Source organism: Haliotis rufescens, unplaced genomic scaffold (genome assembly GCF_023055435.1).
Source record: "Haliotis rufescens isolate VD_foot unplaced genomic scaffold, xgHalRufe1.0.p SCAF_23, whole genome shotgun sequence".
NCBI lineage: Eukaryota > Metazoa > Mollusca > Gastropoda > Lepetellida > Haliotidae > Haliotis > Haliotis rufescens.
The window spans coordinates 11,221,746-11,246,492 of record NW_025963924.1 but is presented as its reverse complement, the minus strand read 5'-3'; the positions used below and the strand labels follow the sequence as shown (position 1 = coordinate 11,246,492).

Here is a 24,747-nt window from a genome sequence, read left to right as displayed (position 1 = left end):
ATTAGTGTATTCCTGTGAAATCATTTTTACTATAGCGCAAACTCCGGTGTAACCTTAGTGTACATCAGATGTTTATCCAGTTTAATATCAATTTATTCATGACATTGTGTAATCTTAGAACCACATATATATCCAGCGTAAACTCCGGTGTCACATCAGATGTATATCCAGTGGCATTGTACTACATTTCTAGACCAATTTAACATCGGTGTAAGCTCGGAATTCTCCTGTGTAACGTCTGAATCAGATGTATATTCGATGTAAACTCAGTGTATTCCAGTGTCTTATCCCCAAACAACTACAAATCCACACGATAATAAGATAATTAATTTTATTACAAAAGTCGAACGTAAAAACTATTTACACGAATGCAGATTACATACAAGGATCTATGGTTTAGCCCATGTAAACGGACATGATACATAATGTACAAACATGTGCAAGTCTACACGCCGGAATGTGTAACATTAATTTAATAAATCCCAGATTCTGAGCAAATAGATTTTGATATAACTCCGCTGTGTTATTAGATACATGCATATTTGCTGCTTGGAACACAAACTATGATGTCGCCCACTCGCCCCTTTCGTGTTAAATGTTAGTTTGATGCAAGAAAAATAGTTCAATAAAAATACTACTAGTAAAAAGTTAAGGAACATCATATTCTTTCATATAACTACAGTAAACTACATTTATAATGAAGACGCTTATAACGAACTGATGGATATAACGAACTTATTTTCTGGTCCCGGTCATTTGCTGTATATATGCTCATAACGAACTGCTTGTTGGAAGGAACTAAAATTAGTGGTCCCTTTGAGTTCGTTATAACCGTTACGGTAGTTTACTGTATACCTAATCTTTCATGAAATGACAGATAAACTTTAGTTATTTGAAAGAATCGGTTGAGTACTTTTGAGTAGTCTTGTTTATGAGGGTTGTGTAAGTATCTATTTGCTATATCTCTCATAATTGTACCTTACATTCGCGTTTCTGTAATTAATGTCTTTTCTTTTGTAGTCTACCCACAGATAAACAAAGTAATGAGGATTTATGTGTAACTTCCTAAATAGTTCATACGTCAAACACCATAGATTTATGTGTTGATAATGATAATTGAAGATAAAATTTCCACGTTAGTTAACTTCAAATCATTAATATTAAAATAATTTATGTGACCACTTTTTTTTTCAATATTAAACTGAACCCCGCCGATCCAAACGGTAGCGTTCCCACTGAAATCGTTCATATTACACATATCTGTATCATAACAGAATCTGTATCATAACAGAATCATGAGAACTGAGCATTTACAAATATAAAATGTCAACGCCAGAGTAAAAATAATTTCGATTATTTCTCGAAACAGATACCATTGCACACGAAGGGCAAAAAAGTGGTGAAAATTATATCAATGGATCACTGAAAATAACTCAAAATATCATTTTGTGTACCTAAAAGCATTTCCCGCGGAAATCGTCCGGGAAGTAAGGTTTCCGGATAAACGAGGTTCCGGACTTAAGAGGTTTAACTGTCGATCTTAAATTACTTGTGTCATATTCAGGTATGTTCTTTCTGTGCTCATTGAATTCAGCAATGAAAAAAGAAATTGAATACACTGTGAAAAAAAACGTTAACGCAAGAAAATGACCAGACTCGATCATCCGACGAAACATGCCACTGGGCATAACAGGCAAAATAGCCGTGAAAATTGTATGAAAGTATCACTGAAAAACAGTCTCGAAGTGTCTACACGCACAATGAAATTTGATTATGTGTTTGGTGAAATATCTGCATTAATTATGACTAAAATGACGTGTTTGATATAATCCAAACAATAATCGAAATGATGTTGAATGTATAATCTGTGTCACCTTAATGTGAACAAGATCATTCACATAAGTATCACTCATCCTTATGTATTAATATTGTTGTTAACAACTATGGAAAATAATTACACCATCATTACAAGTCTTTGAAAGGCATTTAGAAGTGATACACATAAGGAAGAGAATTTATGGATGTCAAATTCTTTATGAGGAACACGCTTTGGAGCATATACTTACTCCTTCATCGGGTGAATGATGAAGGAGTAAGTATATACTCCGAAACGTTGTGTCAATAAAGTTGACATCCATAATTTTTCCTTACCATCATTACATATACAAATACAAATCAACCACAAGTTGTTATTTGTTCTAGACATGTCAGGTTCAAGCCACGTGGCTACTGAAGCCACGGAACATTTCGTGAAGTATTCATGTCCAATCTGAAGTACTGTAATGGCGTTTTTGGTAAGGGATCAACTTTCCTATCAATACAATGTGATCACATGTGGTCTATTCTGATCTTCTCATTTGACCAACATGAAAGTACAATTATAAGTATCATTGCTTGATTAAAGGTGTCATTCCTTGATGAAGGTGTCTTTGCTTGATTAGATGTGTCATTGTTTGATTGGAGCAGGACGAATCAACTTTCCTATCAATACAATGTGATCATGTGTGGTCTATTCTTGACTTCTCATTTGACCAACATGATAGTACAATTATAAGTATCGTTGCTTGATTAGAGGTGTCATTGCTTGATTATAGGTGTCATTGCTTGATTAGAGGTGTCATTGCTGGATTAGAGGTGTCATTGCTTGATTAGAGGTGTCATTACTAAGCCTTGATTAGAGGTGTCATTGCTTAATTGGAGTTGTCATTGCTTGATTAGAAGTAAACATGCTACAAGGGACACGACAAGTCCAGAACACACTGCCACAGACTCTCCAGCGTTAGTTGTCTTCACATCCTCTGTAGCATCCTCAGAATGCCGTCTTGATTTCGGTCCCACCTTCAGACCCAGCTTTTCGTCGTCCTTCAAGAACGGTGGCAGTGTCTTGAGGATCTGCTCGGGGATCTTGTTTCCAGAGAGTTCTGGAGCCTTATCTTTAGGCTTGTGTGTGGTGTCTACAGATGACTTGACGGTAGCTGTGTAAGATGGGGAGTGTTTCTGGAAAGGTGACACCCCCAGCAAGGTGGCTGTTTCCTCAGATGTGCGAAGAGGTTTGTTCGTGGTCACATCTCCCGTGGAAGTCATAGAGGAGTTGGTGTTCGAACATGTGTTGGGCACAAATGACAGGATGAAGTCAGCGTGTAGGTTAGCTTGCTGCTCACCGCAGTTCTTCTTCACGGATGTCCGTTGACACTCAGCAAGGATGTTGAAGAACCTTGGGATAAAATCAAACAGCTTAGAATAAAGGGACAGCGTGTTAAAATGTAAGAACAGAATATACCTACTCTTTAACAAGTTTTAATTTGTTCAGATTATGTTTGGTATATTCGTCACAGTAATATGCATAGATCACTATGCATGGCAATAGAGCCAGAATTAATTAAAACTAGAATTCTTAAACTAAATATCCGTTCGTATCGCAATATCGTTTCATAAATTCTACGTTTCAAACTTCAGCTTATCTGCTGATGTACTTTGTAACTATTACAGCACCGCTAAGGTCACTGTTCTCGGCCGAGCTAGCTACTCTAATTTTCTTGTTCCCGATTGAACCGAACTCGGTTAATATTCCTGTTCCAGACTGTTCCGATATACACTGATGGTACTGTTCTCGAATGTATCAAACCATACAAATGTTTCTGTTCTAGACTGTACGTATATACACTAAGCTACACTTATGTTCCTGTTCTAATCTGTACAGAGCTAAACTGATGTTCCTGTTCTAGACTGTACCGAGCTACACTTATGTTCCTGTTCTTGGTTGTACTGCTATAAACTACACCGAAGCTGCACGCACCTGCACTGCACAATGAACAAGGCGGAGACATTACGGGGGGTCTCTGCCATCCCTTTCTTGATCATCTCCTTGGCTGAGTTCTTGCAGCTAGAGTCCCTTGTCATCTCTTGGTTCAAGCATTCCGCAGACCCCTCAATCACTGTAACGAAGACGAATGGACGATTAAAGTATGTCTCTTTTTCCTTTTTTAACGCACTCAATATTCCAACTATATGACGTCGGTATTTAAATAAACGAGTCTGGACCAGACAATCCAGTGATTGACATCATGAGCATCGATCCACGCAATTGGGATACGATGTAATGCATCAACCAAATCACCGAGACCGACCTCCCGATCCCTTTAGTCGCGATCGCCTCCAACGACACGCATGGGTTGCTGAAGATCAAATCTAACCCAGATGTTCACTGGGAAGGTGGGTCATTGGACGTGCAACATGGAAACGCTGATTTCTTTATGATTCCGATGTGATATGTTGTGGTAAATTATAAGAATAGCACTTGAACCAATGACATACACATACTTACAATCGATATTTCCGCATAGATTTGGGACGCTTGTGCGCACGCGCTCAGGGTTGATGATCTGCAGTAACACTTCCGCTTCCTGTGCGTTTTCACATTGTCGCTGGAGATTGTCGATGCATGACAGAAAACGGGTCATGTGACCTCCCCTGAAATATAGAAAAGTAATTAATTAGAGACCAGCGGATCCTGTCACTAAGTGGGGTAACTAGACACAACGTATATCGGTCCTGTAGTCCACATAGACGCCCGAACCATAGGAAAAGAAACATATCGGTATCCGAGGACTGTCTGAGCCATAATTATATACCTGAAACACAATACCGTTATATATTATACGTGAAACCTAAGCCTAATTGAAACTATTAAGGCTGGAGTTGGTATAGGCGTGTGTAATTGAGACATTGTCTCTATTTAATTTGGATACCAACACGGTACGTGATTGATCTAATAATAAGATGCAGTCGGTTCGTAAAACGAATGAACTTGACTTGCTGCAGTTGCTGCCAAAAAGGCCGGGACTGTAGCTCTTTAAGGATATCCGCATGAATCCAGGTGTTCGGGAAATACCGCTCCAAATTTACACTTCACTTCTGAGGTATATAGGGAAATCACTCATCATCATTGTATAATTAAAAGTATATACTTTTAAACCTTCCAATTTTGTATAAGTAAGTGAGTATGGTTTTACGACCCTTTATGCAATATTCCAGCAATATCACGGCGGGGAACACCAGAGATGGGCTTCACACATTGTACCTATGTGGGAATCGAACCCGGGCCTTCGGCGTGACGAGCGAACGCTTCAACCACTATGCTACTCCATCGTCCCGCAATTTTTATAACGTTTAGCCAGATGGGTGAAACATGCACATTATTTGTAGTGTCACTCCTATCACTTATATATGCCGTGATGTATAATTACAAACAAAGGCAGATACATGTATGTGCAAAAGATAGTGAAACTGGCTTACTCTTGACAGTATTCTCTGATCATGTGGTAGTCCAAAGGCATTGATCTTGCAAATTGAGCAGGTTGACCCTTCGTGACCCCTGACGCCAAGTCCGAGAAACATCCCATAGCCTGTTTAATGATATCCTTTGGACATTCGTTGGTAGACTCGCTCGCTTGTTGGGACAGTGCTCCTGCAAGACAAAATAAGAAACAACGGTTTAATATACTTTCAAAATGACAAACTCCAACTGATGTACATGGACAAGTCAGCTGTATAATTAAGAAGGAAATATCTTAGCCATTTGAATATCGAAAAGAATATGATGAGATTGGGGTACATAACGCCAGATTTGATCAAACTAAGCATTCGTTTAACTATTTAGTCCCTATGATTAGAAAACCAGATCCACCAGCAATATGAAATTTAGGTATGGACAACATTTAGGTATGTGTGGAGTAAAAAGTGGGGTGTGTGTGGAGTAAATAGTGTGGTGTGTGTTGAGGCAATAGTGTGGTATGTGTGTGGAAGCAATAGTGTGGTATGTGTGTGGAGGCAATAATATGTCATGTGTAGAGGGAATAATGTGTGATGTGTGGAGGCAATAGTGTGTCATGTGTGGAGGGAATAGTGTGTCATGTGTTGAGGAAATAGTGTGTCATGTGTGGAGGCAATAGTGTGTCATGTGTAGAGGGAATAATGTGTCATGTGTGGAGGCAATAGTGTGTCATGTTTCGAGGCAATAGTGTGTCATGTGTAGAGGGAATAATGTGTCATGTGTGGAGGCAATAGTGTGTCATGTGTGGAGGCAATAGTGTGTCATGTGTAGAGGGAATAGTGTGTCATGTGTGGAGGCAATAGTGTGTCATGTGTGGAGGCAATAGTGTGTCATGTGTGGAGGTAATAGTGTGTCATGTGTAGAGGGAATAATGTGTCATGTGTGGAGGCAATAGTGTGTCATGTGTGGAGGTAATAGTGTGTCATGTGTAGAGGGAATAATGTGTCATGTGTGGAGGCAATAGTGTCATGTGTGGAGTAAATGGTGTCTCAGGTGTTTGGAGGCAATAGTGCGGTGTGTCTGTGGCGATGGGTCGGACACAGCAGCATGACGCTCTATGGTTACGTGAACTGTAACAACAAGACGCCGAAGGGAACATTTCCGTTTCTTTGTGTCATGACAAGGAAATGACCGCGGCAGCTTTACAAAATACAATCCATGCGCCAACATTTTACCACGTACTATTTCTAAAACACTTGTGAATTTTCACATTCTCACTCGCCAAGATTAGAAACGAAGCTCCTCGGCACGACAGTTTGATGGCAATTTCAACCTGTTTGCCCACAGATCAATTTGGCACTTCTTTAAATAATTAAAAACATCAAATGTCACTACTTTAAACAGACAAAATAAACAACAGCGTGAGAGTTTCTCCAGTTTTCCAAACAGTAAGATTCTCAGAAGAAAAGGAAAATCAGATGTTATAATTCACAAAGATTAATGACGTCATAGCTTAATTCAGCTGCAGAAACATGTTGAGTAAAATAGTGCCACACCGAATGGGTGTGCCCGATGAGGCCGGGAGGCCGAAAGCGCGATATATTACGTATATGTATGTATGTATGTATGTATGTATGTATGTATGTATGTATGTATGTATGTATGTATGTATGTATGTATGTATGTATGTATTTGAATTCCCCTATGGGAATGGGCACAAAAGAATATATGTATAATATCGGGGTTAAAGAAAACAATAATGACTTCTATTCTTTCGGGGGCACGGGTGACCCAGTCGTCTAAGGTTGTGCGGGGTGCGTCCCTTGGACACGCCAGAAACCTATGATTGTGGGTTCGAATCCCGGTTTTTCCCGATTATGTTTCTAGGTTTGTCAGCACCATACCCGTGCTCGTTTCACCGAAGTGGAAAACGTCTTAAACCTGCATCACTTCGGGCTTTCCTCCCACATTAAGCTGACACGCCGTGATATAACTGGAATACTGTTAAAAGCGGCTTTGAACCCAACTCACTCACTCACATATCACGCGAGATGATAGTACATATAGTAGTACCTATATGAAGGATTTGATACTAGCACATGTGCCGAAATTCGCTTGGAAAGAATATAGAATTTGAAAGCCATTCATGTTTCCAATTATATTAAACATTACTCAATGCTTCGTCAAGATAATGTAAAGACATTAAATCTTAAAATTGCCAATATATTACCTGTTGTGTGATGAGATTTCGATTTTTTTATTTGCAATTTTTGGCTGAATGGACCGGTCATGACATCTGTCAAACATTGACACACACAATCCTTTAGTGCATAGCGATGTGGGACAACTTGAGTTGCTCAGTGAATATAACACAAACCAGACTGAACTATGTTGGCTTCATCTAGGAGAGCAATAGCTTCAAGCGGATATTAGGACAACTTCGATTATGACAGCAATGCGGTGACCCAGGTAACATTGATCCAGGAAATCGGCACAAAATTTACAATTGTTATTTGTTGGGATGTGAATATGATTTGTTATTAGTGGCGTGTTTGCTGTCAATATTATAATATAACCTTGAGAAATACCATAGGAAATGGTGGTGAGAAGATTGGTGTTTGTTCTCTTTTAACCTGAATATTCATCATAGCTGGACCCTCCGAAGCAAACAGGCACTCACGAGACACATGTCAGGATATCAGACATGGTGTGTGGCTTTTCCCCTGAGAATGACAGATTCAAATTAATGTTACATTTGAGTTTTATTTTGTTAATAATCGCGGTTAGGTTTAAAATTTATGTGATATTAAAACTCCCTACCAAATATATTCAGTTTAAAGTGTGTCTTTGTCATGAAATTAGTGCCTGGACATTAGGACCTTAGGACCAAATGTTTGATACATGTCTGATATCCTTGCCTGCTTTGTGAAGTTAATCAGATATTGATAATCTTTAATACATCAACGTATATCTGCACCAGAAACTCGTTGTGAAATAAAAGGTATTCTGATAAAGATATTTAAATAGCTGTTAATCATTATTTCAGTCAAATTGTAAAAGGTGAACGAGATGTAAAAATAGTAAGAAGATGCCTCTTGCCCTCTTTCAGAGCCTTGAGGTCCCATTTGAAAAGAAATAGGCTAAATAGGCCTGCTGCACATGGTTGGAAATGACATATATACTTTAAGTCTTAGAGAAAACCTATACATAAGTAGCCATAACTGCGATTACTTATGAGTCCTGATAATTCATGTGTTATCACTACTCTCTGGGACATTGCCACACAGGTACCAATGATGTTGCTGTGATCACGAGCATGAACTTCGATGCCACGAACGTCAACAGAAAATTGTTATAAAAATACTGTCAAAATAAAAAAATACAAATATGACATCTGAAAAATGTTGTTTTAATGAGGTTCTTCTGGGAATGCTTCAATACTACATACAGGTCACATGTTTGGTTATCAAAATGATACCCAGAAATGACGTTGTTACTGGAATGATATTCGTTATTTCAATTTATATAACTGTTAAAAGCACTGTTCTACAAAATGTACAGGATGACTTAACGTTATATCGACAAAGGTCATCACTGCTTCAGTATAAGCTTAAAGCGTGTGTGCATGTGAATAGTATAATACTCAAACATTCACCTGGACCCCGAACATTAACCATTAAGGTTATCAATAACCATATTTTAAATATTTTTAACGCGTTGGCCATGCTATTCTACATAACTGGTATTACCGGAAAGACAAATATACTCAAATTCTTCCCGGACACCAGATGTTCGATGTCATCATATTGCTCCATGTGCAATGGGATTTTCGAAAATGATTTGATACATGTAAGGCCATCTCGATGTAATCTCTAAATAAAACATAGATGTGGTCATGTGCTTTCTCACTGAAATCTCGATATTGTTTACAACAGCATGTGTTCAAATTGACATTACGTTCCATCAAACACGAGAACGATTCACACGTTGTTTACCTCTCCGATGTGCCATTGTGACATACAAACACACATCATTCTTTGAATATACACCATTGATAGCTTTCCCATAATATGTTAATTATTATCGGCAGCGGGGAACAAACACGTACATACATTTCTTCAAGTGATACCCATGATTTACCTTTCATTGTGTGTATTTGAACCTCAAGTGAAATTTTTAAAGAACAAGAATTCTGTATGTTTTTATTTTAAATCGCTTTCATCGAGCTCCAGATTTCTGGTACCACTTTGGTGCCAAATTTTCTGTGAAGGTTATCCACGTATGTCTACAACTTAATCCTTAGAACTGCAATACAACGAGAAAGTTATTTGTATAAACTACGTACATTGATTTACAATACGATCTACAACGTAGAGCTTCCCTTTAATCCAAGATGTACTTCAAACTCTTTGCATAACCCAAGAAATTATGACAGTCACGTCGGAGGCGATTTGTGGTGTTTGAAGACCGTGTTGACTATTTGGGCAGTTCTGTTAATATTGACATTGTTTGTCAACAAGCGGCGTGTCTAACTGCCCCCAGCCACTACAAAGGGGACTTGAGGACGTGAGGGAAGAACAATTAACACAAGGTCTTTGTCAACGTAATGACTGGAACCACAGCGGTGGCCTTGGTCGAAATAGGTCACGTTACAACGGACATCTTAAATCACGACAGCAAACACAGACCTTGACTATTTGTGTGGAATCGTTAACAACATGGATGCGTTAGAAACATCATCAATGTCATACAGAATTTGATCAAGAGATAATTAAAGGAGAATTTTTGTTTATTGTTGAGGGCGGTATTTCGCGCTGATGGGCTGTGTTTGTATTCAGAAATATCATAGTTTTGTACGAAAACTGTTTCTGTTCTATAAAATCTACTTTCAGACTATTTATTTGACAGACGTTATGACTGATCAGCCATTGATTTCTTATAACCACTGCAGTTTCAAACGTTGCCTGGCATTCATGTAAAGTGATTATTCGTTTCGAATCTGCTGTAACGTGTACTTTACTGTGGGAATGTGTCCAAAGACAGCAACTCAGAGACAATTTGTGGTGTAGCGTCGTGGACACTTGTCCAGTGGAAGTCGGTGTGGCTCTCCATAACAAACAGGAAGTAGCCTTAGTTAGATGTCCGCTATCATGTACATAGGGAACCCCAATTCAAGCAAATCCAGAACCGAAGAGAAAAATTCAAAGTTTACTGTAAAACTTCTTTTCCATTTGAAGAGATACATAGACCTTGTAAAGGAACATTACATTCTCTGATCGACATATCAACATATATTCATAAAATAAGGATACATACTTTGTACATCTGTACATATTGCATTTAAATCTCCTATGGAGGAATAAAGATTATACATATAAGCAGACTTATAAGCATACGGGGAAATTGTTTGATCTTGAAATTGATATATTATAACAATTGCAGTTTAAAATGTTTATAAGGGAAATTGAACAAAAACGTTACCTGGCATACATGTAACGTGATTATTGGTTTCGAAGTCAAAATACAAAAATCGAAATTAATCACTGGTGGAACTTATTCTCTTAAATCATGTATACTTTTGTATATGTTTTAAATGTTTACTTGAATTACCTTTGCATGTGTTTGTGACGAGCGCTACCGGTGGGGCAGCAATGTCTGTTATCATCACCTGTTATCATCACTGTTTGAAAAAGATGGAATCGTACACCAGACTCTGCTTTGAGCAGAGATGTTACATGATTATGGAAATGGTATTGTAGCTTTTAAAATCAGATTTCCTGAGGGGTGTAGTAGCATTGTGTTAAGGAATTAAGGGGATAAAACAAGAACAAGAACGGAGTATACTGTCTGAGTTGGGTTCTAATTGGTATCTCATGGTATCTCACTGTGGCATGCATATGTCATCGGACTGAGATAACACTATAAAACCGGCAACACTTCGGACTAGTACAAACAGCCACACACACGTGCACGTGCATGCACGTTGCTATGTAAGTGAAATAATGTTGTACATGACATTAAACTCAACTCAACTCAACTCAACTCAACTTAATTCAACTCACTTTTAAATCAAAAAGAAATCCACCTTCCAAGGAAACCAAGTGAAAACCCAACCATTGTTTGATATTAATAATACAATATTTGATAGTATAATGTTATCATATTTATATATTTATATATATTTATACAATGTTTGACTCTGATTAGTACTATTTGTATGATTATAATAAGGGCAAATAAGGGCAAATTAGGGCAATATGATCGAAGTAGCCGAAATACAACAATAAATGTATTAAATGCATCATGGCAACAGTTCCTGTGTCTCAGAACTCGTAAACAATAAAGAGACAAGTAAAATTCAATGAACATATTGAAAAATCAGACACATTCCTCAAATTCCATTTTTGAAATTGGAATTGGTCAAAATAAACAGATACTACATTAATAACACCCACAAGACAATTTCGGAATAATGTTATGATATCATAGCTTTTAGTCAAAGATCAAACATATAAAGTCAAATTAGGAATAACGGAATCATCAGTTGTGACCATGTTGTTCTCCAATCATTATTTAAAGAGATGGTAAATAAACCGATGAGCAAAAAAACCTACCTGTCGGTTGATTTTATGACATATTTGATTTACATTTGAAAACATCTAAAGTTTTTATTTTTTTCTTAATATAATTTAATACCAAACTTTTAAACATAAAATTAAATTACTTGCACAATACACAACAGCTGATGGGTATCTCAAACATCTTATCTTTGAAAATCAATAACTTTACAAATTTACAACTCAAACAGTCTTCATTGAACCAATTTTTTTTTTACACAAAATTACCCAGCCACAAATTACATTTACAAACTATTGCAGGAATGAGTGATGGTTCAAAAGAAATTATCAATTTAATAACAGTTCTTTTAACTTTCAATTACATAAAATATGTCTTGCTTAAAATCGTTCGTTATACCATATGTTAATTTATGCTTACATGTTGCGCAAGAGTAATGCTCTTGACACGTTACTTCAAGACAACACATTGGAAGTATCACTTACAAAAGTACACACAATTATAATTCTGCAGACTCATGACTGCCAGATAACCCAACTACACTGACCTATGTGCATGGGAGATATTCGGTTACAAAAAAAAATAATGTGTTTGATTTTTTTTTACTTTCAACGTATTTAACAATTATTTTAGTATCTTTCACCTTTGTGAATAGTGTTATTTGTTGTCCCTTGCTTATTTTTAGTGTGTGAATATATATATATCACAGATTTATAAATACGGGTGTGACAAACATATTTATGTGGCTGTGAAATATATATTCAATCTTTGTAAACTTTCAACACATGTTATTTTAAATTGATACATATGTACATTTCTGAATTCATATCATTTTATTTTTGGTTATAAAGCCACGTGAAAAACCGTTGAGAATTGATCTTCGAGGCGACTAACGGGATCGGATGGTCAGGCTCTCAGACTCGGTTGATGCATGTCATCGTATCGAATTGATGTTCATGATGTCAATCACTCACTGTATTGTCTGATCCAGACTTGGGTATTTACAGACATCCGTCATATATTGCTGAGTGGAATATTGCTGAGTGCAGCGTTAAACAACAAACAAACACACAAACCTTTATATAAAAATGCAGTCTCGATCGCCAGTTTATGTAGTGTAACCTGCACAAAGAGTAAACAAATGTGTCTGTCTCCTTCAGCTAAGTACAATACTTAATCTTATCAAACACAAATATACACCGAATCCAAACATCGATTGCACACAAAAGCATGACGTGACCTGGGGTTTAGCGTGAGACCAGGTCTGACAAATACACCCAAACACGTAACGGTTCGTCATTTTGAATTTCAAAAACATGACGAGCTTGAATCGCTAACGGTCGCACATACCACAAATAGTCGCAATGTCGTGAGATACGGCGTTACATATTGAAGCAAGCTGTCAAGCTTCTGAGGCCTCCACACTGAATTCAAATTTGAATCCCATGACCAGGATGACATTCTAAATAACAAAAACTAAAACATTCTGGCGTTGCGCGGAAATATTAAACTGATTACACACACAGTTTATCGAACATCTCGGAGGCATGTATGCGACTTTGTCACGGGGCTTTAAAGATTATGAAATACGATCCGAACCCTTTCACCTTGCTTGGTTGTATCGTTCTTTCGTTTCTTCCAATGATTTGTATATTTGTACAGACAGTTCATCGAATCGTACATGTAAAACAATGTGTTAAACATGGAAAGGTGCTCTCATATTTTAGTTTGTTCTGAAAAACTGAATTTGAACTGAGCTGAACTATTTGATAATCATTAGACATTTAACTTTTGAAACAAAGTTTATCTGTAAATTTGTAAATTAACGGTATAACATATCAGAATAGAAGCTGATATGAGAACAGCCACGTCTTTCAGACGAGTGACTACCCATGTCATATTGGGATCACCAAGAAAGGGCTTTCGCGAACACCTGGTGTCGTCATTGATTTTAAGTGGTTCATTCATATAATTTTCATAGCTACTTATTACCTTTACGCCAAATTTTAATCTGTTTCGGTGGATAACCTAGACTGATTATTCTCTTGCATTGACAATTTATATTTACACATTGTTACCGTGTTGGGAATTGAAGTCGAGTTTTGAACATGCCGAGCCAACGCTTAACCACTATTCAACCAGATCCCCTTTTAGTCGAATGATTGGATATTGCTTATCTACTCGTTACATCCCGGCAGACATGTCAGTCGTGTGTCCTGCCTGGGCCCTGCTCAGACTAGACGTGGATATTGAGACACGCAGAACATGGCGGGCCTTGTCCACTTGAAGACAACCAATGGATGTAATTTGGATGGGTTTTTTTGTGTTTACCATGCTTGATTTTCTTAAGAGACAAGTGTAAAACAAATATGACTCCTACGTTTGGGAATATTCTGTTTTAACGTATTCAGCAAACATGACGCCAACTCTCCGGAAGACCTTGCAGATGCTTGTTTGTTGAGAGTATGGTTTCTGGCATGGTGAATCCTATGTGACCAGGACATATATTTATTCACGTCTCTTTTGGAAGTTCCATTAAACTGATGTTTGGGTTATATCAGTTTGTTTGTTGTTTAACGCCACACACAACAATATTCCAACGATATGACGGCGGTCTGTAAAAAATCAAGTCTGGACCAGACAATCCAGTAAATGATTTTGTTCCTTGTTTTGTTTGTTGTTTAACGCTACACTCGGCAATATTCCAGCTATATGACGGCAGTCTGCACATAATCGAGCCTGGACCTGATAATGCCGTGACTGACATCATGAGCATTAATCCGCGCAATGACATACATCAACCAAGTCAGTGAGTCTGACCACCCGATCCCGTTAGTCGCCTCTTACAAGTGGCATGGGCTGCTTAAAGACCAATTCTGAGCCGAGTCGTGACGGGGTGGCTTATATAAGTGGATTAATGAGCCACTTTAAACAGTCGTCACTTGTATCACTGTGCCAACTTACTGAAACATCTGAAGGTGCCGCTTGTTATATACGTTTGACGTTATCCAGTTTAATGAAACAAGTATAGGTATGGTGCTAAAACACATGGGGTTCGAACTACCAGCTAACTGACCCTGGCTGTTTGGGCTAATGATCATGAATCCCAAGAGCAGTGTGATAGAAACATTTTGGGTGTGCATTTACGAGAATTCAAAGTGCTTCTTCAGATAAGTCCAATTGAGTTTGGAACATGTCTTTATAAAAGTAACATGTCATAAACATTTACGTAGAGGTCTTGATAAATTATACTTTAGATAAGAGTATCTAAAATGGTAAATTTAGCAAAGGTAGGTTACCGTCTTGAAGGTAATGACACATTATCATATTCAGGTAATGTTAAACTGCAGTCTTAAAAGTAATGGTGGCGGTGGGGTAGCTTAGTGGTAAAAGCCTTCGCACGTCATGCAGAAGACCCCGGTTCGATCCCTCACGTGGGTACAACGTGCGAAGCGCATTTCTGGTGTCCCCCGCCGTGATATTGCTGGAATGTTGCTAAAAGCGGCGTAAAAACCATATTACTCACTCACTCACTCACTCACTCAACGTAATGGCTAAATGAAATGTTCAGGAATTGACACATTGCCGCGTACAAAAAAATGGTAGTTCGCCTTGTTCCAGGTAAGACAGACAAGAAACTATTAAACCATAACAATACATTATCTCGAGATGTCTGATCACTGGATTGTCTCGATGGTTTACAGGCCGCCGGTTTATGGCAGGATTACTGCTGTGTGGCGTCAGACAACAAACACTTACTTTTTTTAAAGTGACGGGTGCTATAGGTAGAGCAGAACATGTTTTCCTCTTTCGCGAACGCCTTGTGTCATCACTGATTTCCATTGCCATGTTGCCCTTTGCGCCCAATAGGATCTGTTTCGGCAGGTATTTGAGACTGACTATTTTCTGGAGTTGCGTTTTGAATTTAAGTCGAATTTATAACACTTTTTTGAATAGGCAATAATATGTCATTTTCAAGGACAGCCCAAAGTGACGCACGGGCGTTGCGATCACAGACCAATTTGGGAACCGAAACCACGATCAGCGGCTCCTGACATACATAAGGGACACAACTCATCACAGGAAAAGCTACCAATACTCCTTTCATGGATTGAGACCTTTCGAAGTTCTCTTTGATATTTTAATTTTCAACATCCAATGAATATGTACATGTAGCATATTTAAATGCAGGTCTGATCATTCGGATATAAACCAGTTTACGATGACGACACTAGGTAAAAATTATTAAGGTTTTTCTTTCAAATGAAATCCATCCGCTGTTTAAGGGACAGTGGAGTAGCTTAACGCGTTCGCTTGTCACGCTGATCACACACGTTCGATTCCTCACATTTAAGCCGAATATTTGCGTCCTCCAAAGTGATATTGCGCACTACTGCTACACGTGGTTTGAAACCAGTGTTTTCAAAACTAGCTGTCAAAACAATTTATGGTAGACATGTGGAGGAAATTTACACTTGTGCCGCACCAGTGGCCACAATGAGGTGCGATGCAATTCGATATTTTGACTATATGTTCTCGTGTTTATCTGTGAACCCTTGACACGCCTTTGCATGTGTTTATGAAGAGTTCTGTCGCCTTTATTTACCTGTTTTGAATACATGCAAAAACGTACAAGTATAATACAATCTGGAGCATGTGATATTTATATGGCATGTTTGCAATTGGCAATTCTAAACATTCTCTCAGATACTCTGAATTTGTAATCTTATGAATCAGGATACATGTTTGACCCTTTGAATGACTCTGATTTGTCTAGCGGATTGTAAACATAATAACGACAGTGGTTTTTGACATATACAAATTCTATCTTTTAATCATGACATTCATTATTATTATCTTATTTGTAATACGAAGCATAAATAATGTGATTATCAAGCTCTATGATGGAGTGATTCAAAAAGAGGCTATTAACATTATAAAATGTATAATTATAACATATGAATATTAAAGAAATGTATTATCTTGTTTCGCAAGACACACAATTCATCCCTCCATATAAAGAAGTAAATAAAAGCGTCAAAACCCTTTCCATAATCCTAAAAATAAAGAAGACCCCATTGTACGATTCAGACTGTATCATAAGTATGTGTTAATAGATCACTATCAAATCGGGACAACACCAGGTGTTCGCGAAAGAGTGAGCGTATTCTGCCCCGGCGATGACACCCGTAGTTCAATACATCATATAAATTTACCTGTAATCACCGCAATGAGGCAGGTAAACCATGTTGTAGCGTCCATGCTTCAGAGAGATGTGTGTTGATGTCTGAGTCCTCACTAGGTTTGATGCCGACTGCTGGGTCTCCAACTCTTTGTCTCCCCGCGGTTCTTGTGTTTGCCAGGCGCGAACAGGAAGGTGTTTACATGAAACGATGGGATCAACATTGAGCGCATGCCATCGGTAGGGGAGGGAGGGGGAGGGGGATAGAGAGATGCCATTTGAACACGCAAACTCCGGCTTGTTACATCATTTCTTCAATTCTAAGATGCCTCATCTCTAAGGGATGATGGTTTACCTTTTGGAGTCTTTTTCCTTATCAAAGAGTACTTCGTCATCAGTCGTTCGCCATTAGCTAAATGTATTATTTGGGACATATGAAAGTGATTATGCGTGTTTGTATATATTTTTATAAAAGCAGCGTAAAATTGCCTCGCCACCTTTTAAAATATCAATCTTGGCAATTTCCTGAATTTTTTATTTGAGAATTTATTCATCGTATTCAAACATGTCAGATGCAATTCCTTATTTACACTTATACCGTATCATACATGTTCCTGTGTGTTTGTTCAGGTGAACAATTCACCTCTACATGTGTGTGTGACGGGTGCCACCGGTGGGGCAGGATAGGCTCACCATTTCGCCAACACCTAGTGTCATCACTATTTAATAATGATTCATAAACACATGCTCATAATATAGCCGGAATTGCACAATCGACTCTTCTCAGAGATTTCTTATGGATAACGAAAGCGTTTTGTCGCTGTTTACATTTACATTTACATCAATTCTTAAAACCTATCAAACTCGTGTGTAATTACCAATACATTTTACAATATATATATCAATAGTTAAACCAATCAAACCCGAGTATAATTACCAATACATTTTACAATATATATATCAATAGTTAAACCAATCACACCCGAGTATAATTACCAATACGTTTTACAATATATATATCAATAGTTAAACCCATCAAACTCGTGTGTAATTACCAATACATTTTACAATATATATATCAATAGTTAAACCAATCAAACCCGAGTATAATTACCAATACATTTTACAATATATATATCAATGGTTAAACCAATCACACCCGAGTATAATTACCAATACGTTTTACAATATATATATCAATAGTTAAACCAATCAAACCCGAGTATAATCACCAATACATTTTACAATATATCAATAGTTAAACCCATCAAACCCGTGTATAATTACCAATACATTTTACAATATATATATCAATAGTTAAACCCATCAAACCCGTGTATAATTACCAATACATTTTACACTATATCAATAGTTAAACCCATAAAACTCATGTATAATTGCAAATACATCATATGTAAGTACCAATACATTTACAATACATCAAAAGTTAAATCCATCAAACTCGTGTATAATTACTAATACGTTAACTAACAATACATCAAGAGTTAAACCTATCAAACTCATAGATGTACCTAAATAGTATGAAAGGGGTAAACAACTGAGACCTGCATCACTTCCGGCTCTCCTCCCATATTTAGCTGACACGCCGTGACATAACTGGAATACTGTTAAAAGCAGTGTTAAACCAAACTTACTCGCACCGATGCATTACACTTCGGGCTCTCCTCCCACATTAAGCTGACACGTCGTGATATAACTGGAATACTGTTAAAAGCAGTGTTAAACCAAACTTACTCGCACCGATGCATTACACTTCGGGCTCTCCTCCAACATTAAGCTGACACGTCGTGATATAACTGGAATACTGTTAAAAGCAGTGTTAAACCAAACTTACTCGCACCGATGCATTACACTTCGGGCTCTCCTCCAACATTAAGCTGACACGTCGTGACATAACTGGAATACTGTTAAAAGCAGTGTTAAACCAAACTTACTCGCACCGATGCATTACACTTCGGGCTCTCCTCCAACATTAAGCTGACACGTCGTGACATAAATGGAATACTGTTAAAAGCAGTGTTAAACCAAACTTACTCGCACCGATGCATTACACTTCGGGCTCTCCTCCAACATTAAGCTGACACGTCGTGACATAAATGGAATACTGTTAAAAGCAGTGTTAAACCAAACTTACTCGCACCGATGCATTACACTTCGGGCTCTCCTCCAACATTAAGCTGACACGTCGTGACATAAATGGAATACTGTTAAAAGCAGTGTTAAACCAAACTTACTCGCACCGATGCATTACACTTCGGGCTCTCCTCCAACATTAAGCTGACACGTCGTGACATAAATGGAATACTGTTAAAAGCAGTGTTAAACCAAACTTACTCGCACCGATGCATTACACTTCGGGCGCTCCTCCAACATTAAGCTGACACGTCGTGACATAAATGGAATACTGTTAAAAGCAGTGTTAAACCAAACTTACTCGCACCGATGCATTACACTTCGGGCTCTCCTCCAACATTAAGCTGACACGTCGTGACATAAATGGAATACTGTTAAAAGCAGTGTTAAACCAAACTTACTCGCACCGATGCATTACACTTCGGGCTCTCCTCCAACATTAAGCTGACACGTCGTGACATAAATGGAATACTGTTAAAAGCAGTGTTAAACCAAACTTACTCGCACCGATGCATTACACTTCGGGCTCTCCTCCAACATTAAGCTGACACGTCGTGACATAAATGGAATACTGTTAAAAGCAGTGTTAAACCAAACTTACTCGCACCGATGCATTACACTTCGGGCTCTCCTCCAACATTAAGCTGACACGTCGTGACATAAATGGAATACTGTTAAAAGCAGTGTTAAACCAAACTTACTCGCACCGATGCATTACACTTCGGGCTCTCCTCCAACATTAAGCTGACACGTCGTGACATAACTGGAATACTGTTAAAAGCAGTGTTAAACCAAACTTACTCGCACCGATGCATTACACTTCGGGCTCTCCTCCAACATTAAGCTGACACGTCGTGACATAACTGGAATACTGTTAAAAGCAGTGTTAAACCAAACTTACTCGCACCGATGCATTACACTTCGGGCTCTCCTCCAACATTAAGCTGACACGTCGTGATATAACTGGAATACTGTTAAAAGCAGTGTTAAACCAAACTTACTCGCACCGATGCATTACACTTCGGGCTCTCCTCCCACATTAAGCTGACACGTCGTGATATAACTGGAATACTGTTAAAAGCAGTGTTAAACCAAACTTACTCGCACCGATGCATTACACTTCGGGCTCTCCTCCCACATTAAGCTGACACGTCGTGACATAACTGGAATACTGTTAATTGCAGTGTTAAACCAAACTCACTCAAATACTCGCACCGATGCATTACACTTCGAGCTCCTCTCCCACATTAAGCTGACACGTCGTGACATAACTGGAATACTGTTAAAAGCGGCGATAAACCCAACTCACTCACTTACTCGCACCGATGCATTACACTTCGGGCTTTCCTCCCACATTAAGCTGACACGTCGTGACATAACTGAAGTACTGTCCCAAGCCGCGTTAACAAACTCACTCGCCAATACAATACTAATGCATCATCAATAATAATACATAGATCTATGAAACTGATGCATAATTACCAATGCATTAACAATACATAAACAGTTGCACCATCAATTCCAAGTATAAGTACCAATGCATTGACAATACAGCAATAGTTAAATCATCAAACTCATGTATAATTACCAGTGCATTAACAATACATAAAGAGTTAGACCATCAAATCCAAGTATAACCTGTGCATTGACAATACAGCAATAGTTAGATCATCAAACGCATGCATATGTACCAATCCATTCACAACAGTACCACTGAATTTGCAACACGTCAATGTTAAAACACATAACAAGTGTACTTATCAATAAACTTGATTATCGTACAGGTTTGCCATTTTCTTCCAAGCTGGATCCTTCTCAGACATCCATCTCCATAAGCCAAACGTTGTAGATCTTGAGTTTAACGTCTTGACTCCAACCACACAATCGTTAAATCCTAGCACGATAAAAAACATACATCACTATGGTTGAGGCTTTACATACTTCTTTTCGTGTATTTGCCTTTACATTGCAATAGTTTGCAGCAACTGTTTACCAAGCAATACATATTTGAATTTGACAGTTAAGTCCCCCTTCTTCCTGTTTCCTATGATGGTATTTTTCTAAATGTAGAGTTGCAGGTATAAGAACACAATACGGTTGGCAATGTGCTGTTACCGTTGTTTGTACTTCTTTTAGTTTCCTCCTTATGATGTTGTGTTGGTTATAGTTTGTGTCAACTGTCATTCAACATTCTATTCTTAGGTAAAATATTCAGATATGATGCCAAGCTTTTATGTATGTTATTGTTGGGTTTACTCTTGATGAGGGCTGGAGCCAAATGTTTCTCATCCATCTGAGAGGTATTGATGCTGTGGTAAACTGACTGTGTGGGATTATATTTATGCAGGATATGCTCGTTCTTTTCGTGAATACCTGGAAGCATCACTAATAGAGAGTGATTTTTCAACTATTGTCATGGCGTTACGTTGTTGATGATTCTGAGACAGGAATTCACTGGCCATTCGGAAAGTTCTTTTAAACAAGTAGAACTGACGCAACTATTGGCCATTTTGCAAAATTATAAAGAAATAAGAAGAAAAGAAAAGACCAACAAAGAGGTACTCCGGGAATCAGCAGATTTTCAATATTTCTCGGTTTCAGAAACACATGTACGAAATTGTACAAGGGCGACTCTGATTTAAGCTGTGGTTTCTCATTGTCGTGTTTTTGTTTATGTAATTAGACTAGTACTAGAGTATACAACGTGGTAAGTTAAAACTGTTTTCGTATTTTTCAGCTTTTTCGGGCATTTTCCAAAACCAAAGCCGTCAGTAAGTTATGATTTTGGAAGAGTGAGTTGTGTTTTACGCAGCTGTGTTCAGTATTTAAATATTACTGAAGATGTGCCAACTTAATGTGGAAAGGACATCCGAGGTGATACAGTATACACCTAAAGATATGTGGTATAACGATGACATCCACGAGCAAATGCCTGGTGCTGATATACCAGTGATAATAACCAGGTCGAGGCTATTGTTGGATCACGATCACAGGATAATGGCACGCCTAAGGGACGCAACTCTGCGCAGCGCACTGTATCTCCTTGATCATTGTGGTCACCGTGCTCCTCTGGTTATGTAGAAGGGTGATTTTATGTATTTCTTTGCCCAGGTGAGCATTAACTGCCGGACAAAAATATATCTCAAAAACATTTGGTAACACGAACAGTTATGAACGTTGGTAGAAGTTTACAAGTGCTTTATCACAGAATGTTGTCAGTGTACAGTAGGGAATCTAATAAACACGTTATACTACTCTGATCTACATGGCCTGGCTAACTGCTATGGCGGTAGTTCGCCACAAGGTGTGTCTCTCCGCCACCTTACACTGCATCAGGTAATATCTGTGGGGGTACCACAAGGTGAGTCTCTCTAGCACCTCACACTGCACCAAGTAATATGTGTGTGTGGGGGGTGGGTGGGGTGGGGTGGGGGGTGTACCACAAGGTGAGTATCTCCACCACCTTACACTGCACCAGGTTACGTGTATGGGGGGGCGGGGACCACATGGTGAGTCTTCCCGCCACCTTACACTGCGTCAGGTAATATCTGTGGGGGTACCACAAGGTGAGTCTCTCTAGCACCTCACACTGCACCAAGTAATATGTGTGTGTGTGTGTGTGTGTGTGGGGGGGGGGGGGGGGGGGGGGGGGGGGTGGTGGTACCACATGGTGAGTCTCCCCGCCACCTTACACTCTACCCGGTAATATGTGTGGAGGGTACCACAAGGTGAGTCTCCCCGCCACCTTACACATCCCCAGGTAATATGTGTGGAGGGTACCACAAGGTGAGTCTCCCCGCCACCTTACACTGCACCAGGTATTATGTGTGGAGGGTACCACAAGGTGAGTCTCCCCGCCACCTTACACTGCACCAGGTAATATGTGTGGAGGGTACCACAAGGTGAGTCTCCCCGCCACCTTACACTTCCCCAGGTAATATGTATGTGGGGTAGCACAAGGTGAGTATCTCCACCACCTTACACATCCCCAGGTAATATGTGTGGAGGGTATCACAAGGTGAGTCTCTACACCATCTTACACTGCGCCAGGTAATATGTGTGGAGGGTACCACAAGGTGAGTCTCTACACCATCTTACACTGCGCCAGGTAATATGTATGGAGGGTACCACAAGGTGAGTCTCTCCACCGCCTCACATTCCACCCGGTAATATGTGTTTGGGGTACCACAAGGTGACCCTCCCCGCCACCTTCCACTGCACCATGTTATGTGTGTGGGGGTACCACAAGGTGAGTCTCTACACCACCCCACCTTACACTGCGCCAGGTAATATGTGGGATTCTGTCCTTTGAAGTTCTTTCTCAGGTTGTGTTCGTCTCCTTTGTCTGCAAACAATCCACGTTATGAGATCCCATTGTGGTTTGTGACAGCACAACTTTATGCAAACTCATTTCTGTAATTAGTGTGCTGTGGCCCATGATAATGTCAATACGAGTTGGAACGTATTCATCACACCACACAGACACGCACGTATGTATGATCAGGTCAGTATGTTAAGTTACACAAATGCTAATAGACACAAATGTTTTTGTTTGTAAATCAGTGTTAATGACACCTTATATTGTTCCTCTTGTCATACCATATGACATATTGAATAACACGCACGTCTACTCGTAAGGAACATGTTTGAAAGCAATATATTTAATTGATTATGAACATAAACACCATACAGATTACATCATTTGAAAAATGCTTCAGTCAATTAATGCCTTCACATTTGATCTATAGGTAAAAGAACCTGAGAACCATGACTTCTTAAATTCTATTTATGTGTTTGGAAGGGTGTGTATTTCAGTCATCCTTGGCCCTTCTACATTCACAGTCACCGCCTCGCCCTCTTACAAGTCTACAATGTGAGAAACTTGGTCAGGCAGTCTTCCCCTTCTCCACTACAAAGCAATGATTGTTCTCAAACAGAAGCATTTTACTTAGCCCTTACACCATCGTGCCGCCATGTGAACAACGGTAGACACGTTTTCTCACAAATGGATCTGACTTGTTTTCTCGATGGTGATTTATCGGAATGAATACACAGACTTTAAATCTCTGAATATTTAGGGTTTTTATAAACATATCTTATTGGTTACAGGTGGTGGTCTTATTGAATAATGATTTATTACCTTCTCGCACACATATTTGATCCTTCGATACCGTCGACTGAGAAGTACAATAATGTATGTTTTATTGCCAAACAACCAAGTTAATAAGTGTTATATGATTGTTTTTTGTGTCTCTGAAAACACTAACTGTACATGTGTAAACACGAGGACATTGTTTCTGTTTTCTCTGTATAGCGTCACATATCTCATGTGGAGACGTTCAAGTTGCGTTTAAGTTCCACTGATTACGTCCGAAAGTTTAAACAATAATATATGGAACAAAAGAAGTTAGGGATCAAGAATATTTTGGGGGATACTTTTATAAAATTTTGTGCTCAGTCTTCACTTAGTCTACAAAAAATATCCCTAAAAATGTTCATGATCCCCATATTTTTGTTCAGTGTAGTTTTTTATGAAACTTTACTCGTGACTTCCTTCAGTGTG

At 38.7% G+C, this 24,747-nt stretch overlaps 1 protein-coding gene across 1 annotated transcript; it reads right to left on the bottom strand.

Moving 5' to 3' along the window:
- Positions 1 to 323: 323 nt before the first annotated feature.
- LOC124133068 lies at positions 324 to 17,164 on the bottom strand. Its single transcript, XM_046497293.2, has 5 exons — positions 17,065 to 17,164; positions 5,296 to 5,467; positions 4,325 to 4,470; positions 3,797 to 3,935; positions 324 to 3,214 (listed from the first exon to the last, which is right to left on the bottom strand). Exons 1-5 carry the CDS (start codon positions 17,108 to 17,110, stop codon positions 2,704 to 2,706), a joined length of 1,014 nt encoding a protein of 337 aa, XP_046353249.1. The 5' UTR covers positions 17,111 to 17,164; the 3' UTR covers positions 324 to 2,703.
- Positions 17,165 to 24,747: the final 7,583 nt, after the last annotated feature.